Source organism: Larus michahellis, chromosome 2 (genome assembly GCF_964199755.1).
Source record: "Larus michahellis chromosome 2, bLarMic1.1, whole genome shotgun sequence".
Classification (NCBI taxonomy): domain Eukaryota; kingdom Metazoa; phylum Chordata; class Aves; order Charadriiformes; family Laridae; genus Larus; species Larus michahellis.
Genome location: NC_133897.1, coordinates 139,685,704 through 139,703,479, shown reverse-complemented (window position 1 = coordinate 139,703,479; position 17,776 = coordinate 139,685,704). Strand labels below are relative to the sequence as shown.

General features: G+C 38.1%; 1 protein-coding gene across 10 annotated transcripts in view; it reads right to left on the bottom strand.

The window, feature by feature from the left end:
- RALYL (RALY RNA binding protein like) overlaps positions 1-17,776 on the bottom strand; it is a 407,281-nt gene that overhangs the window by 66,150 nt on the left and 323,355 nt on the right. For all 10 annotated transcript variants that reach the window (XM_074577361.1, XM_074577355.1, XM_074577353.1 and 7 more), the window contains one exon: positions 16,404-16,479. In XM_074577361.1, coding sequence (XP_074433462.1) covers positions 16,404-16,479 — 76 coding nt within the window. The remainder of the gene's footprint in view (positions 1-16,403; positions 16,480-17,776) is intronic.

Sequence of the window (17,776 nt, the reverse complement as noted above, 5' to 3'; positions counted from 1 at the left end):
ACCATCTGTATAGATCTAATTTGTCAGAAGCGTTTCAGAAGCAGAGGGTATGGAGGAATAATTTACAGCTTTATGTCAACTTTTACAATTGTTCTTAATAAATTTAATAAGCTGAACTTCCAACTGATGGTTGACATTGCAATTGATGATTCTGGTTAGAAAAACAACACAAAAATATTGTCTTCCTGACTGTTGTGTAATATTGAAATACTGCATTAATATGAAAATATGAGTTCCCTGGGAAGTTCTCTTCCACAGAGCTAAATGCTTCTGTTATTTATTGAAACATAAAAATTCTTGTACATAATAAAATACAACCCTCAAACCATGGAAGGAGGCTAAAGTATTGCAAGCTCAAAGTGTCGTTTCTCATTCAAAACTTACCCCTTTGACATGGTAACTGACTTAGTGGATATAAGAAGAGACGGATAATCACAGACACAGAGAACTGTAGGGGTTGGAAGGGACCTTTAGAGCTCATCTAGTCCAACCCCCCTGCCAAAGCAGGTTCACCCAGAGCAGGCTGGACAGAAATGCATCCAGGCAGGTTTTGGATATCTCCAGTGAAGGAGACTCCACAACATCTCTGGGCAGCCTGTTCCAGTGCTCTGTCACCCTCCAAGTAAAGAAGTTTTTCCTCATGTTCAGATGGAACTTCCTGTGTTCCAGCTTGTGCCCATTGTCCCTTGTCCTGTCACTGGGCACCACTGAGAAGAGCCTGGCCCCATCCTCTTGACATCTGGCCTTTATATATTTATAAGCACTGATAAGATGCACTCTCAGTTTTCTCTTCTCCAGGCTAAACAGGCTCAGGTCTCTCAGCCTTTCCTCATAAGAGAGATGTTCCGTTCCCTTGATCATCTTTGCAGCCCTCTGCTGGACTCTCTCTAGTAGTTCCTTGTCCTTCTTGAACCGGGGAGCCCAGAACGGGACACAGTACTCCAGATGCAGTCTCACCAAGGCAGAGTAGAGGGGGAGGATGACCTCCCTCGACCTGCTGGCCATGGTCTTTTTAATACACCCCAGGAGACCATTGGCCTTCTTGGCCACAAGGGCACATTGCTGCCTCATGGTCCACTTGTCGTCCATCAGGACTCCAAGGTCTCTCTCTACAGAGCTGCTCTCCAGCGGGTCAGCCTCTAGCCTGCACTGGTGTATGGAGTTATAATATATGATTTAGCCTGATTTTTAAAGCTTTTGATATTGTCCTATATGAGAGTATCATGTTCAAACTGGGAAAATTTGATTACCTTAAGGTAAATATACATTAAGTCAAAAAAACCTAACATGCCCATGGACAAAGAATTATGCTAATGGGAAAGAGGGGCACATTAAATACTAGGAACACTCAGTGCTATGTTTTGTTCAGTTTTGGTTTGCATAAATGATTTGAACAACAAAATAGACTATGCATGTAAAATAGATGACAAAAAGCTGTTTTTTAGACAGTCCAGCAAACAGAGTTAAAATCTGAAAATTGTTTGATAAGTTGGAGAAATACTCTGAAATCAGTGTAAACAAATTCAAAAAAGAAAAGATAAGTCCAGTGAGAATTTGAGAACAAGAACTGCTTTACACATATATGGTTTGGAGGATAACTGGCTACGTGTTGCAAAAAAAAAAAGTTTCAAGAGTGCAAGAACCGAGTTACTGTTTAGGGTGGGAACACGCTAAAGCGTCTTTCATCAGAGCTGATGAATCCCTCAGTTGCTGCACTGTGCCGGCTTTGGACTCAGCATTTTATAACAGGGTAGGGGTAGACAGAGAGAATCAAAAGGTGCACAATTCAGAGTTTAAAAGATGAGAAGTAGCTTTAAAGTGATGGAAATGTTATATAAAATAGAGGTCATTAGGTCCTCCATGTATCCTCAGTGAAATAGGAGCTTCTACCTTGAAAATATCAGCTGGAGCTGATTGCTTCCAACTTTGGGATTCCTGCTAGTGATACAGGAGTTTAGAGTTTCTGTCATTTAGACCCTTTCTGCTCCATGACAAGAAGCCTGAAATTTCTGCATATACAGACATTAGGATCTATCTGTCTGCAACAGCTCACCGGAGTCACAGAATATGGAAGTCTGGGACAAATACCAGGTGAGACAGGAGGAACCAAGTACAAAGGCTACCAGTCTAAATAAGCATGTTTGTAAGTTATTGATGCTTCACTCCTGAGAAATATTTTTTGCCATGTAATTCCTTGCTGCTTCCATCTAATTCCTATTTTAAAAGAAGTCTTCAGCATTCAGGAGCTAATCCCCATCTGCCAGTCATACAGGTTGTTTCATTTATCTGCTCCAGGGATGTTTCAGCAGCCGATATTAACGAGTGACATGTCCCAGCATCTCACTTGAGGCACAGCTATCATGCGAGGAACAAAAGTTGATGCCATAACACAAGTATGTTGTATGTTACAGTAAAAACTGATGTTGCAACTCACACAGAAATGCTTTAGGTTCTCCATTATTCTGCACTTTTGTTCTGTAGCTCCTCTGAATCATTGAAGTGGCAATGAGCAGTGTCCTTCAATCAGCACATGCTTCATCTCTTCTACTCTCAGATCATAATTGATTCAAATCTGATTAAATTTCACGACTGGAATATTTAAATTTACTAAAACAAAATTTTACTAATTACTAAAGAATTTATTCAATAAATAAGCTACTAGACTAGTAAGCACTCTAGGGATAAACAGAGGTTTGCTTAAATAAGGTTGTCCCTTTGGCTACCAGAGTCTCTATATGCAGATCTATACATAATCCTTAATATATATGTATAACATGTATTTAGTCCCTTATGAAAGTATTGCAACTGATTATGCATTCTGACTGACAAAAAAGACCCATTTTTTCTAATATCTTATGATTTATGACAAGGTTAATTATTTAAAATTGAGAATAACTTAGATCACTTCTCGAAGCAACAGGTTTTCCCCAGCCCCATGAGGAAAAATTTACACCCTTAAAGTTAAATTTCCAATACATCTGTAGGTGATGTGGATCCTATACAATCTATTTTCTTGTAATTCAGAAAACTGAATTGATGGTTGGTCCCCCAATGCCTGGTTGGAACATTTTCTGTCTGTGGGTGCTTGTGCTTACCCTAGGGTTTGGTTTGCACTAATGCAGTTACTCTGCTTTTAATGTGCTGCTAGATAGAGCTGCCTTTATCCTTTTCAAGGTAAAGAAATGGAATATTTGGCTCAGCATACATAGAATATGATTTTTAAGCATTCTATATGTCCAGAAAACAAAAAGGTATGTGCAAAAATATCAAGTTTGGGGTTTTTTTAATTTTATTTTTTTTTATTTAAAAAAAAAAAACGTGCAGAAGTCACTGGCTGTTGATGCAGTATGTTTTATTTAGCCAGTTCTATTTAGTGCCTGAGCCCATGGTAGGTTAGTGCCCGGGCAATCTGTGCAGGAAAAGGTTTTCAGAGAACACTTAGCTTAGGATAAAGTCTGCAGTGCCTGATGTCAAGCTGCCTAACCTGGCATGCTGGCACTGTGCACTGAAAGCCAGATGCAATATTATGGGGGTTTTCAAGGTCAGGCCAAGATAAAGCAAGGTTTGACCCTTTTAATTTCTTCTGGTTTACTCTGTAAAATAGTTTTGTTACAGATGTGCATAGCGTATGACCAAATTTAGCTAGTTTCCTAGCAAAATCTGAATCTTGGTACATAATTTGTAAACATCAAATTCTTGACATAAGTACAAGTTTCAGGAGCTCCTAGAATTTATTTCTGCATTATTCATAGGACCAATAATCTTTAGCCGTCAGTTAGCAGCATGACTGAGTAATCTGTCCAGAATTATCTCTAAAATCTGACAGTTGAAAAACTGAATAAAAGGTAACTTTCAATACAGGAAAGAAATGCACTAAAGAAACTGCCTCTTCCCTGTGCTAATTTTCACAGTGGCAAGAGGCTAAGGTAAAACATAAATCAGCATATGCAAAAGTTGTTTTTTTGTCATGTTGGATACTGAGTGCACTATTGTTATATCACATGAGATGGAAGGGTTTTGGGTTGTGGTAGGAAAGGGAAGCATGGGGAAGAACAGTAAAAGAAATAGTTTCCAATAATCCTCATTAGTGGGTGGCTTAAATTTTAGGCAGCAAGAAGAGAAGAAAACACAAAAGCTCTAAGTCATTTGAAGGTTGTATAATAATCTGTTTTCAGAGAGCTGGAACTAAAAAACAGTGACATAGTTACTGAAACTAATAGAGTTTCAGTAGCTGATTATAGTTTGTACCTGACTTTACTGTATTTTCCTTTATGAATCCATAAATCGCAAAGACAACTGGAACAATGGGATGGATTCTCACAGCTGAACGAAGTATTGGTAAGTGTTGTGACTTGGAGAAAAATTAATTTAAACTCCACATATGAACACCTTCTTAGATAGTTATGGACTACAGTTTCTTCCCACACCACCCAAGAGAAGTCTCCAGAAGCCCAACAGAATGATAAGGGAGCTAAACTGAATTTAATTTGTGCACCACATCTGTATGTTGTTTCCAGTCATGAAGCAATGAATGCTTAGATTCCAAGTGAGATTCTTGCAAGAATCAAAATTACGAACTCATTTTCCTTCATGTAAGAACACTCCTGACTCCAAACATGCTCAGTTTGGTACCTTTGTTCAAGTGAGCACAGGAAACAAACGCTGGAGAATGAAAATAACTCCATGCCACCGCTGTCAATTTTAATTGTTTTTTTCCTGTGATATGCTAATAGTTGCTAAATTTTGCAATAATCTATCTTCCCAACACAAGAAAGAATTTGGAAAAAAATATAGTGGTATACTTAGCTGTCTACCTTAAAGTCCTCTCTCTGACAGCTTTAATCATCCTTTGCATGAAGCTGATGTCACCTGACCCTCTTCTGCTCTAAATCAGAGTAAGAACATTCAGGTCAATACGTACTGGTCTAAAAACGTCTGGAATGAGTTCATCAGGGTGGGCTGAACAAAACAGTGTTGACTGATCTAATGCACACAATCAATACTACTTTGCTGCATGGCTATTTGTAGTCACAAAGAGATGAAGGTTAATGCAGGCATTGCCTTTGAGGATCCCAAGGGTAGAGGCTTAATCTCCTGTTCCCTCAATGACACTGCTAACACTTAAAAGTAGTTACAGGAGGGGCACTGCTCTGACAATGTATGATTCATGTTTGTCGTGCTGTTTCCTAGAATAATCTCACTCTCGCAACGCTGAAAAATGCAACATACATTTTTATGCCAATAGATGTCATAAATTGCTCTTTTCTTAGGACTCATAATAAATTCACACACGTTTATGAATACATTTGTTACTTGTCAGTAAAATAGCCAATGCTTTTGCCAGAAGTTCTGGGAATACCAGCAACCTAATCTACCAAAAAGGCATGCAATTCGTAACTTATTCTTTAAAAAATAAAAGTACATTTCACATTATGCACCAACAGCGCTAGCTAAGGATCAGTCCTGGCAGGCTGGACAACATATTTTCAGAGAGCATGCTCCAGAATTCACCAAGAAATAAACTTGTGGTATAATTTTATCGTTAATAATTCACTGCATAGTAATATGTTTCTATTGCCCCTCTGTGCTGCACACAGCACAGCCCTTTGTAATGTGCTATTTGTAATCTTACTGAACAATCTATTTTCTCTTAAACTAAATAGACTTTAAATCTCTTCTCCTGACATTATTCATAAGACTTTAAAATATATAATAAGTTACGGCCTCTCGTTTACACAGCCTTCCTTATTTATTCGCAGAATACTAAATCTATAACCCAGCATCATATTTCTGTTCCTGTTTGTAAGCCACCTAAATGGTGCCCTTGCAGTACATCAGCAGCTCCCAGGCTGAATTACAGCCTTCTGTACAATTAGAGGTGTTACATTATGCGAGACCCAGTGCCTCATTACTAGCCCACAAAGTGGTGCTCTGAAGCACAGCCTTCTCCTGCATCTCTGCTGCAATTAAGGATCTACTAAACTCCTGAAAATGAAGAATCCTGCTGTTCATTTGCCATGTTAGGACAAACCCTTCTCTGTTCTGTGTCGTGAACCCTATGTTCTTACTTTTAAGACCTCCATAAAGTTACCAAACAGCGGCTGTGAAACGGGATACTGCTTCTGTGATGCCTGCTTCACTAAAACTCAAATGTGGAAAAATGAACATGGCATCTGTTTCTGACTTTTTTTAAAATATATTGTAGGTACTACCCTTTTTAAGCTAACAGAAGCACAGCTGAGTATCTACAGAAGGCTTCGTCTTCCTGCAAGAACACACTGAATCCAAATTCTGATTATTTCTTAAATCAAATGTAAGCAGCCATGCAGTAATAAAGGGTGGAAATCTCCCATGTAATAGCTGATAGGAACAAGCTCAGACTGTCAAGATTTAAACTGAATGAATGACTCAAAGTGCTGTTTCTGTTTGCCTGCAGGCAAAACCATCAGTTCTCTGTATCTTTTAGGAATGTACTTTTTGAATTATAAACCAAAGGTTTTCATTTGTATTAGCAGCAGAAATTCTTGGATAAGAAAGGACTCATAATAATTTAAATGCCATAAGAAGGTTGTGAATATGTTTTCTGTTCCACTGTGGTATAAATTGATTAAAATCCATGAAAAAAATAAGGTGGTTTTGTAGTTAGTTGCTTTGGCTATGGTGTACTGCTTCAGGTTTCATGGGAGATGAAAAACAGTAAGAAAGAAGATTAAACACCAGGGAAAAAAAAAAAGCAATAATAAGAGAACAGGCTATTCTTCTCCAAATTTTGTAATCTCTGAGCATGAGTGTGATTATGGTGTCCAGGCTTTTGTGGAAGAAAACAACATCAGTCATGTGGTACCATGTATCATCTTCTGCAAGAGGAAAAGTACCGAGGTAGGAAAAGGGATGCAGCTACTCTGCAGATGTGTAAATTGGTGTCACTGGCTTCCTGTTCACAAATTAAAAAAATAAACTGAGAAAAAACTGTGTAAGTCTAAAGAATAACTTGAGGGGAGATGGGAAGAAAGGCAAGTGCTAGTCTTTCAGTACATGCAGGACAAACTTCAAAATGGATCTAAGTCAAGCCCATAGTTTAAAAAAATCTGATGAAGGTGAATACAAACAAACATGAGAAAAATGTAAAATTTAGGATATGCTGATAATCTGAAAAGGTATATGTGCCCTAGTCATTAGAGATAGATTTTAAAAGGGAGTTAGCAGTATTTTTGAAATAGCGAAGGGAAGGATTAAAAAAAAAAAAGGCAGTTTTGTTGTCCTAGTTGTTATTGGAGTTACCACATAGATTAGGAATAATGTCACTGAATGAACAAATCAAGACAACAAGTGTATTTGGTATATTTTGGTCATTCAAACTTTTTTCTCTATCTGTGATTTGCCTCCAGAAGCAAAGGTTATCCTGGGTGTTACTGAGGACCTGAGATCCCCTCTCTAAACGTATCAAGTGCTGCATGTTGATGTTCTGGATCATGTGGAAGGGCAAATTTATATCCTTGGCTCTCTCTCCCAACTCCTCTGAGCACATGGATTTATTCTTTAAAGATCTCTGGAAACAGAATTGATTGCAGTTACAGACATAATTCAGCAGTTCAGAGCTGCATATGTTGCCTTCCATCAGCAGATATTTTTTTCTTATTTGACACAGGGCTTTTTCCTTGAAAGAAGATAAACAAAAATTCAGACCAAAATGAATGACTGGATCTGCTGTAGCTTTGTATTTTTGTCTTTTAACATTTTTAATATGATTGAGAATGCTTCTTAAGTTCTCAACTCAAGCAAAATTTGCACCATTTGTTGTGAGTTTTAAGTGAGAATTTCAGACTAAATGATCATTTTTTTCTGTACAGTAATGACTGCCTCAAATGTGATCACTGAGAAATATTCTTTGATGAAATGAATGTAAATAGTATCCTCTGGACTTAAAATTAACTTCATTTAAACACCCCTAGAAATGTAAGCTAGATCTTTTGTCAGGAGAAGAGGTGTAGAGCGACATCCATCTTAGTTTCATTCCATTGCACTAAAATAAAATAGCTTATTTCATGGAGGAAGGTAATCAAAGTCATCAGAAGATATATTTCCGTAAAAAAGAAGCACTTTGATTCAAAAGAAATATCACACTATGTAATTTTAATATGATGTATTAATCAAAAGATTATGTTCCATAAGCATAAATGATTTTTCTTTTCTTTCAGTATGTAGGAAAAAGTAAGACGTATAATCACAATTTAATGGAATGCAAAGTATCAGAAAATAATTGTTCAGGTTTATTTTCTGTTGTTTGGACTGGCTTTTGTAGGCCAGTGATAAAAATGGACACACATATGCTTTAAGAATAAGAAGGAATAAAGAAGCAAGTTGTTGGAAATCTAGGACAATATTCAATCAAGAAAGATCCTTATACCTGCAGTTATTTTTATTATATGCCACTAGGTTAAAGCTTGTTGCTAATACACTGCCAATGGCACACTACAGCAGCAATTATGCAAAATACTGCAGTATTCAAATAGAATAGTAATGCTTGTTTGGCACAGAATTTGTTGAGTTTATGTTGCACTTTCAAATGGGAGGAATGATCTCAAGAAGCCTCCTACCCTGGAAGAAGCGATCACGTTGCCCATCACTGTGCCTTTCACACTTTCTCATGAAATGAAGGGTGCCCAGAAGCGCTCAGAAAAATAGCTCAAAATAGTGGAGGGCTCTGTGGACTGAGAGGCAAATGAAACCACACCAAACTCTATAAGTGGTATCTTAAAATAAATCTGAGAAGCAGAGAGCAAATAGAGAAAGACTCTAAGCAATTCTTTAAGCCTCTGCTATAAAATAAAACTGCAAAACCAAAGGAAATGCAAGATGTGTAACATAATCCAATCAGTTTTGTGATGGAGATTATAAAAGTGAAATGTATTGAGGAAACTGATAAAGTATTTTTGTCAAAGAAAAATAAAACTTTGATATAAAAACATAATTGTACCCTGTAAATAAAACAGCGTCTCTTTCCAGTATATTAATAATAGACTTTTAAATAAAATAATTTCCTCCAGAGGCCATGGGATTTATCCCATCCATGACTTATGAAAAGGGGGGTTGGAACTAGATGATCTTTAAGGTCCCTTCCAACTCGAACCATTCTGTGATTCTGTGTGATTCTGTGAAACTGTAAGGGCTGTTTAACAAGGCTAATTAATAGCATGTTAAATCAAGCATGCTGAATATACATTTCAGTTTCATTACATGGAGAAGTGGTTGGGAATGGGAAATGACTGTGGTATCTAATACCACGCAGGGAGTGCTGAACCCGTAAACCTGAAACTTCAGAGACCCACTTGGAAAGAATTTGCCCTCAAGGGATGCCTTTTCCAGGGCTACCATGTGCTATAGACAGGCAGTGCTCTGGGATTTCAGCCACCACTGGGTGGAGATCCAGCCAGCCACTGCAACATGGTGAGAGATGATTTCACTCGGTATTTCCTGGTCTTGTTAATCTGCCCGCTAAATCCATCCTGCCATCCTGGACATGCCTCAGCTGGGTGGATCCCAGGCTAGGTGACTTCATGCCCAGACAGCAAGAGGAATACTGGGGGGAGTGGGGCTTAAATAACTCCTCACTGGGCCTTCAAGATGTGGCACCGGGGCAAGGTCACTTTTGCTTTTTGTGGCCTGATGAGGAAGCTTGGAGTTTGACAAGGGTGAAAATAACCCACATGGGGAGGGTTAGTCTTAGCTAAATTGGTCTTGGAAATATTTATAGGTCAACTACAATATTAAATTGCATATAGCAGAGAGTGACTAGCTAGCCCGACACTGCCAAGTAACTTGCTTTCCCAGTTCTCTTCCAAAACCTAGTCCCCTGCTTTCCTATGTTATAAAAATATTAGTTCACTCTCAGGGGGTTGGTCTTTGGCAAACAAACTAGTTTTCTCAGAAAGCAAACTTGGATGTGATCTTGGACGTTTTGCTCCCAACTCCCTCCCAGTTGCACTGGTATCAATGGACTAGTTTTGTCCCCCTGTGCCCTGTGTGGTCTCCAGCAGGTCTCCCCCAGCACCCCCCGCAGTGGGACCTGCAGTAGCCACACTCATTTTCATGCCACTAAAAATCCCACCACTCTGCCAGTCTGCAGCACAGTCTTTTCATTATTTCAAGAGACTCAAAAATTGCCCCCCCCTCCCCGCCTCGCCCCCTGCTCCTGGTCTTCTCGAATTTTGCTACTAATAGAGGGGTGCCAGGGAAGACTTTGAGCCAACCCCATGCTGAAAGCCATACGGAGGGGACATGGCGAGTCTGTCCTGAGGCAAGGCAAGCCTCAGGCGTTATGTACGCAGCCGCTCTGCTCCGCCTGGCCTGGGGCTCGGGCCCACTCCCGGAGCAACTGGGCACGAAGCCATCAGCAACCTCAAGAGTTAAAAACTAGGAGAGTCTCTTCCCGTTTCAATAACCCCAGCAAAGACCTCGGAAACAGAGAAAGCGCTTTCAAATGATGTATTTAACACCTCTTATAACATGGTGGTGGACTGAAATGAACAATAAATAATTAAAATATTCTTTTATGATGTAGAGCAACAGAATGCTGTTTCACCGGAGTATTTGCAGTAGATTCTACTTTGGTGTGTAAAAACCAGGGAGAAAAAAAAAACGAACAGTAAATGGACTTTCATATGCTGACAGAGAACTGCTTCACTGAAATACTGATCAAAACACCACTAAATTAAAAAGACAAAGTGTGATCCTTTATTTTACCACAACAATGCTCCCAAAGAGTGCTTTAACACATTTGTGTCAGCACCTTTAATCTTCACCTTGTGTTTCAAAGATATGAAGATTAGCCAGTAAAACTAACTTCTGCTTGAGGCTAGACCCAAATAACAAGATGTAAAATAATTTTAAGATGCAGATTTGTCAGGCATTTGGTTTTCTGCAGAAGTGCTGTGCTAAAAAAGGAAATTCACAACAATTTTGAGCCTTCTGGGATTTAGGTCCCCCCTCACATACTGAACAGCAATGCAAATCAGGAGGAATGCTGCTGGAGCTAACAGTTCTGGTAGATTTAAGCTGATTCCTGAGCGCTACCCTAAGCATATCTGTATTTGTTCAGTGAGTATACTTACAGTCAAAAATGTGTTTAGCAACTTTCTGAAGCAAAGCCTAAATCTTTGTGTTCTCCAAGTATTTTTATGGCCTAATCCAAAATGGAAGTTCTTTTATTACGGATTGAGTGGCCTCCAATGACATTGACTCACTTCCACAGCAGTCTAAGTCCACCCCTGCATGCCTAGGCAGCGTCTCTATATACTTCCCAGGTCATCTGTTGCTACTTCCACCTCTTTATGTCTCTTTTTTATGTTTTAATTTTTTCAGGAACTTCTTTTTCATCTGTGCAGGCCACCTGGTACCTTTACCTGATTTCTCGTTCATCAGCATGAACCGCTCTTGAACCTGAAGGAGGTGATCCTTGGAAATCACACAGCTCTCCTGGCCTCCTCTTCTCTGTGGGACAGTGTCTCATGGGATTATTCCAAACTGTGCAAGTCTGCTTTCCAGCAGTCTAGGGCTGTGATCAATGGGATCTTCAGACAGTTGGAATTAGATTATTAAATTACATTTAAGGAAGAAGTGGAAGCAAATTCTAGTCAAATGTTTTTGTCTAGCAAAAGTTTTTGCTGGATTCATTAGGTCCATGGTGCCTTTTAAATTCTCTGTATGGCTTTTAATTGTGGCCTTTTTTTTCAATGAACTGTACCAGAAATGCTAGCATAAAAAAAAGATGTGAAAAGAAAAAGTATAAGTGGAATAATAAACTGGAGAACAAAGGGGAGTCTGGATATGTTAATGGCTGCATGTATAAGCCAAAGAAGAAATGATATATGTTTATCTGCCTTGCATTTAGTTATTCCTATAGCTGAAAAAAAAGATGGGTCTCACATTTAGGCTCATGCTAAATTTCACATAGGTGAGATTAAACGAGATTATTTCCACACAGATTATAAAACTATAAAGGATAAAAAAAAGAATCGTGAACCGGTGCTGATCCTGAACTGAGGCAAGGCCAAGTAATCTTATGCCATTCCAGGCAGAAGTGGGTCTAATGACTTGGACTCATAAACAAATTACATGGGTATAAGACGTCATAGGACATCGGTTGCTCTTTATTTATTACTCATGTGCATATCCAGCTATAAACCTGATGCAGGCTTCTCTTCGGAGATGCAGAGTACTCTGGACAAATTTGATGCCTCAAGTACTTCACAATAAATAAAATCATGCAACCATGTTGAGTACTCCTGCTTGCTTACCATAAAACTTAAATGTGTCTCAAATATCCAAAAGTACTCTTTAAAAACCTGTAACAAAGGAGACTGAACAGACAATAGTTGTTATCCTTAATACTATGTTATACACTGTCACTGTTTTCCCAACACATTGAATGCCTACCTTAAGACAGTTTCTTCTAGCCAAATTTCTTGAACATGTTTATGAAAACACCACATGTGGCAAACGTCAAAGCTTGTTTAAATGACCATATAGCACATCTGCTGTTTCCCTTTATCCACTAAATTGGCTATCCTGTCAGAGAAGGAAATTATATTGCTTCAACATAATTTACTCCCGATAATTCTATGATGGATTTTTTACCATCTTATTATCCTCTAGGTGGTTATAAATTGATTGTTTAATAATTTGTTCTAGTATGTTTCTGGGAATCAAGTCTAGGCTGACCTGATAATGTTCTGGATCCTCCTCTCCTTAAAAACAGGTATAATGCCTGCCCATATGTACTGGTTTTCTACCTTATGTGACCTCCATAGCTTTCGAAAACAATCACTATTAGTCTGCACACAGATTCAGCTAGTCCTTTAAACACTCTAGGGTGAATCTCATCATATGATTTCCACTGAATTCACTTATTCAAATACTGGTTAGCCAATTCTTTTATTCCATACCCTCTGGCTAAAATCGATTTTCTTAAATAGCTGGTCAACTGACCTCTTTGCTAAAGCAAAAGAATCCTGTTCTATATCATATACTGTCTGCTCTCCTTTCCTGCTAAGTAACAGCAGTATAAAAAAGCAAAGGAAGTTACTCTAATGACAATCTTTTTGTTGCCTTTTATACTGTTATGTGCCTTAGCCTTTCTGACATCCTGTTAGATGACTCTGCTGTTCTTTTTCACTCGCTTCCAGTCATGGGGTTTTGATTCCACATTTTGTCCAATTCCTTTTCACTTTTCAGGGTGTTAAAGAAACTTGATGCTGCCATATTATGCCTTTATTCTACTTCTTCTTCAGGAGAATTTTCTATTCTACCTTAAGCACAGTCAATGTAAGAATTTCTGCACTCCTTTGTCCCTAAAATTTCTTTCCAAGAGATCCTACTTACCAGTTCCCTGAGCTCATTGAAGTCTGTCCTTTCTGAAATCCATTATCTTATTTCTACTGCTCTCAGTCCTCCCTTTTCGCAGTAGTATTTTGAGATGACTAAATTTTTAACCATTGCTTCTCTTAGTCAAAATCAAATCTAAAGTAAACACTTCCGTCTTAACTTTCTCCATTTGGTGGGTAAAGCAGCTAAGCACCTGTCTCACTCCTTTACCATTGTCCCACATTGGGATGAAGGAGAGAATAAAGGGATGAAGGAGAGAATAAAGGGATGAAGGACGAATAAAAGTGAAAAAAACCTCATGGGTTGAGATAAATGTGGTTTAATACAGGGAGGAAGGAGGGAAAAAACCAAGTTATGCAAAGGCAATTACTTTCCACCTCATACAAGCAGACTGATGCCCAAGCAGTCTACAAACCAACTATGGAAGGGAAAACCTCCCCATTTTTTTATTTCTGAGCATGATATATGATATAGAATATCCTTTTGGCCAGTTTGGGTCAGCTGTCTCAGCTGTATTCCTTCCCAAGGTACTGCCCTCTCCCCACCTATTCACTGGGAAGGCAGAATAGGAAAAAGAGGAAGCCTTGAGGCTGTGCAAACAGCAGCTGCCAAAATTGGTGTTTTTTAGTAACAAATCCAAAAGACAGCACCATATGGGATCCTATGAAGAAAGTTAACTCCATCCAGCCAGATCCAGTACAAAGTTTTGAAATTAGTAGATGTTCTTAACATTGTCAAGAACTTTATAAGCCATTGATCTCCTCACATATTAATATGCTAACAGATACTGAGATAATGAAAGTTCTCCATTACCATCAGATGAAGGCTTCTGTTAGTTGCTTAAAAAAACTTCTCATAACCTTCTAGAGAATTAGTCTGTACTAGATCCATGAAAGAACACAACCTAAGATCTTTTTTCTCTTTAAAGTTCCCTCAGAACTTTCCAGAAGTTTCTCTCTTATTCCTGTCTGGTCTGTAGAGCAAGTATTTATGAGAAAACATTCAGAAACTAAGAGGTGGAAGTGCATATAAACGCCAGAAGCCACAGAACATGTTCAAAAATCTTTTGAAATACTGACATGGGGACACAGTAGACCATGACTACCAGTAATACCTACAGTATAACAGCTTGCACTTGAGAGTAATGATGAAACAGGGCTTCTCTTCTCCAAAAATAATATTCCTATAATTTCAGCTAAGGGCAACTATAAAATAAAACTTAACATTACTATCATGTAGCACACAAGTTCAGATCTAAAATGCTCCTGCCTGTCTCATTCTGAGATCCCACCCTTGAATTTCCACCTGAAGCTTTCAGACCAGACCAGGCTTGAAAAAGTCATGTTCAAGTGTCTCTGATTTCGGCATTGAGCTGTTGTTCTCAGAGCCAGTCTATCTGCATTTCAGCCACAGTAAAAATCAGCCCTAACTCCTTTCATAGATCTGGAGCATAAATTCTGTAGTATATTGATGAGAAGTGAGGCTTATTCAGCAGAAATGCATGTGTGCATGTCTGTCTGTCAATCCCCTTAACAATCTGGAATGCTTCTCTAAGCTTAATTGATTTTGAAAAAAAAGATGGGTGTTTCCTTGGGTTTGTACAAGCTGTACAAAAGAAGGCATCTGGGAATAGGAGAAAGGCACTGCTAATGCCCTCCTGAACACCTGAGGAAGAAGTCCAGTCTTGTTAGAAGTTGGTTCTCACCCTTGACATACAAATCAATGAGAAACTAGTTCTGTTGCTCTGAAACTATTTGTTCTTCCACCGCACCCTGCAAATAAAAAAGTCACGAGGAGGCCATTGCCAAGCAATAAAGCATGAGGATTAAAAATTGAAATAGCACTCAACTGAAAAAAAAGAACAAAAAAACCCCTATTGATTGTAGCGCTAGAAGTGGAGACATTAATAAACACTTCACAAATCACCACACCAGTCTTATTGTCAGTAGGTTTAGTAAATGACAGATTTATGATTTTATTGTGTACTTTGTTATAATTTTGTTAAACATTACACTTTTATATGGGCCTAATGTCTGCTTTTCTTGTCCTGCACTTCCATTTTCGCTTCAGAAAAAGGAAAAAGGAGGTGTGGAGGGAAAACTAAATTACCAGTGCATAAAAAAATAAATAAAAATCTTTTATTGCAATACATATTTAAATTCAAAGCTTGAATTCCAGACCGAGCACTTGGGTGGAGTCTTACAGAACCTAACGTTCACCAAGCACAACACCAGTGGCTTTAGTATCCCTGGAACAAAACCTGTACAAGGCGATTGCGTTCTGCTACTTGATCCTAAAGTAGTGTCACTGTCAAACATCTTGTCAAATAGCTTTTTAGTATAGCAGGACTCTATGTGTAATACCTCTTACAATTTAAAACTGCAGTCCTTTCCTTCCATTATTCTTGCATTGGCAAATAACATCCATGGTGTGAATACTGAGAAGGCAGAGACCAGCTTTTTTGCCTCAGTAAAACATGAGGTATTTTCACTGACAAATAAAAATCTGGTCCAACTGATTTAGTTTTATTTATTCTTCTGAATGCCTGCATTATCTTTTAAATATCCTAAGTATTTTATTTTATTTACAGCAAACAGAGACTCTGATGTTTGTTTCCAACTAAAAGAGGGACATTATTGCATATTGTGATCATTGCTTCTAAGTATTAGTCAGGAATTTTGTCTGCTGGCCTTATTCTTCATTGGCATAAGTTAGTTTTTTAAGACAGGCATCATATGGACAGTCTTTATCTCTGGAAGTTAGAAGATTTTTCTCTGGAGTGAGTCAACAGATGCCCATAGTGTCAGACACGCCAATACTGACTCTTTTACTCACATTCAAAACCTTTCAGTGTGTACATCAGCTTGATTATATCCTGTACAAACATCAAAGAGTGAATGTAAAAAATTCCTTTGTCTCATTCATGGGCTACACAGTGGCATTGGTAGATACATTCCAGATTACCATAATTTTTCTAATAAAAATTGAATTGTAGTAAGTTGAGATGAAACCTTGCTTACCTGTAAAGTGCTGAAAGTGGCCGCTTGTTGCCAGGTTTTGGTCTGTATGGTTTTGGTTCTCCTGCCATGTTGATATCTGAAAGCAAATATTTGATATTAATAAGAGAAAGGTCTGGAAGTTAGAGGCAGTTTACAAAGACACTTTCAAGTCACTGAAAATGAGTAATAGACAGTGAAAATGGACAGCATACCTAAACCACCTGTCTAGTTTTTACCACTTCTGAATTGATGCTATAAAACTTTCCTAAAAATTCTTACTATAACGCATGAGGATTTCAGCAAAATGTCAATAACTGGTAACTGACAATTTTAAACATAGATGAGTTTCCACTCATGAAGCTGAAACCAATAATGTATTTCTGTTACAGAAGGAGACTTGAATGGTAATTTAGATGTAGAGACAAACTATGATCACAAGTCAACGTCTGTTGTGGAGGGCTATAATTGTTCTGAAGACTTCCCATTTAGGATCTAGAAAAACGTACAATGATATTTAACTTCCACTTCACTGTCCACTCAAAAAGAGAGTTTTCAAAAGCAAATGAGAGTATCTATTTCCTGCCTTAAATATATATATATATATATATATTTATTTTTTTTTGGTTCCAAGTATAAAAACACACTGGCTTTAAAAATTGTATGGAAAAAGGGAAAACCTGGTTTTGCACATAATTTGTCTTAGGCAGCTACTTATAAATCTCAACAGCACTAGAAATCTTGAACAACCTTTTTAAAAGTTCACTTACATTATGCCTGTGTATTTATCCTTGACTTTTAAAAATACGTGAAGCTTATATAGACATTAGTCATGCTGGTTCTCAAATTATTCTCTTCTTTTGAATGATATTCAAAGACATACCAGGAAATACACGTCCACCATTTTGATTGCTTGTAACAGTTACACAGGAAAAAGAAACACAGACCTTTCTATGGAGAATACCCTGCTTGAGCTTAGGAAGCTGTCTATGTAAACACAGACCTAGAGTAAAAAGACACACTCCCCCCGACTGGATGTTGAGAAGTCAACATGTGTTAGAACAAATCACATGGATAAAGTAAAACTTCTGATTAGGAAACAAATTGCCTGCCATCTGAGTGATGCTGCCTCTCCTCAGCTTCCCTGAGTTAGCTGTCACTCAGGAGAGCTAAACCTCTTCTCAGCCTCACTAATATACAAAATAATATACAATATACATATATACAAAATAATATACAACATACAAATTCAAAAAAATCATCAGAGTTATTTCAGTGTAAAATTGCAGCGACAGAACAACGTATCCCATCTACCGTGGAATCACCTGGTGAACAAGACTTTCAAGGAAGCACATGTTCTTGGTAAAGTCTGTTTAACTTGAAATTGAGTGTGCTGG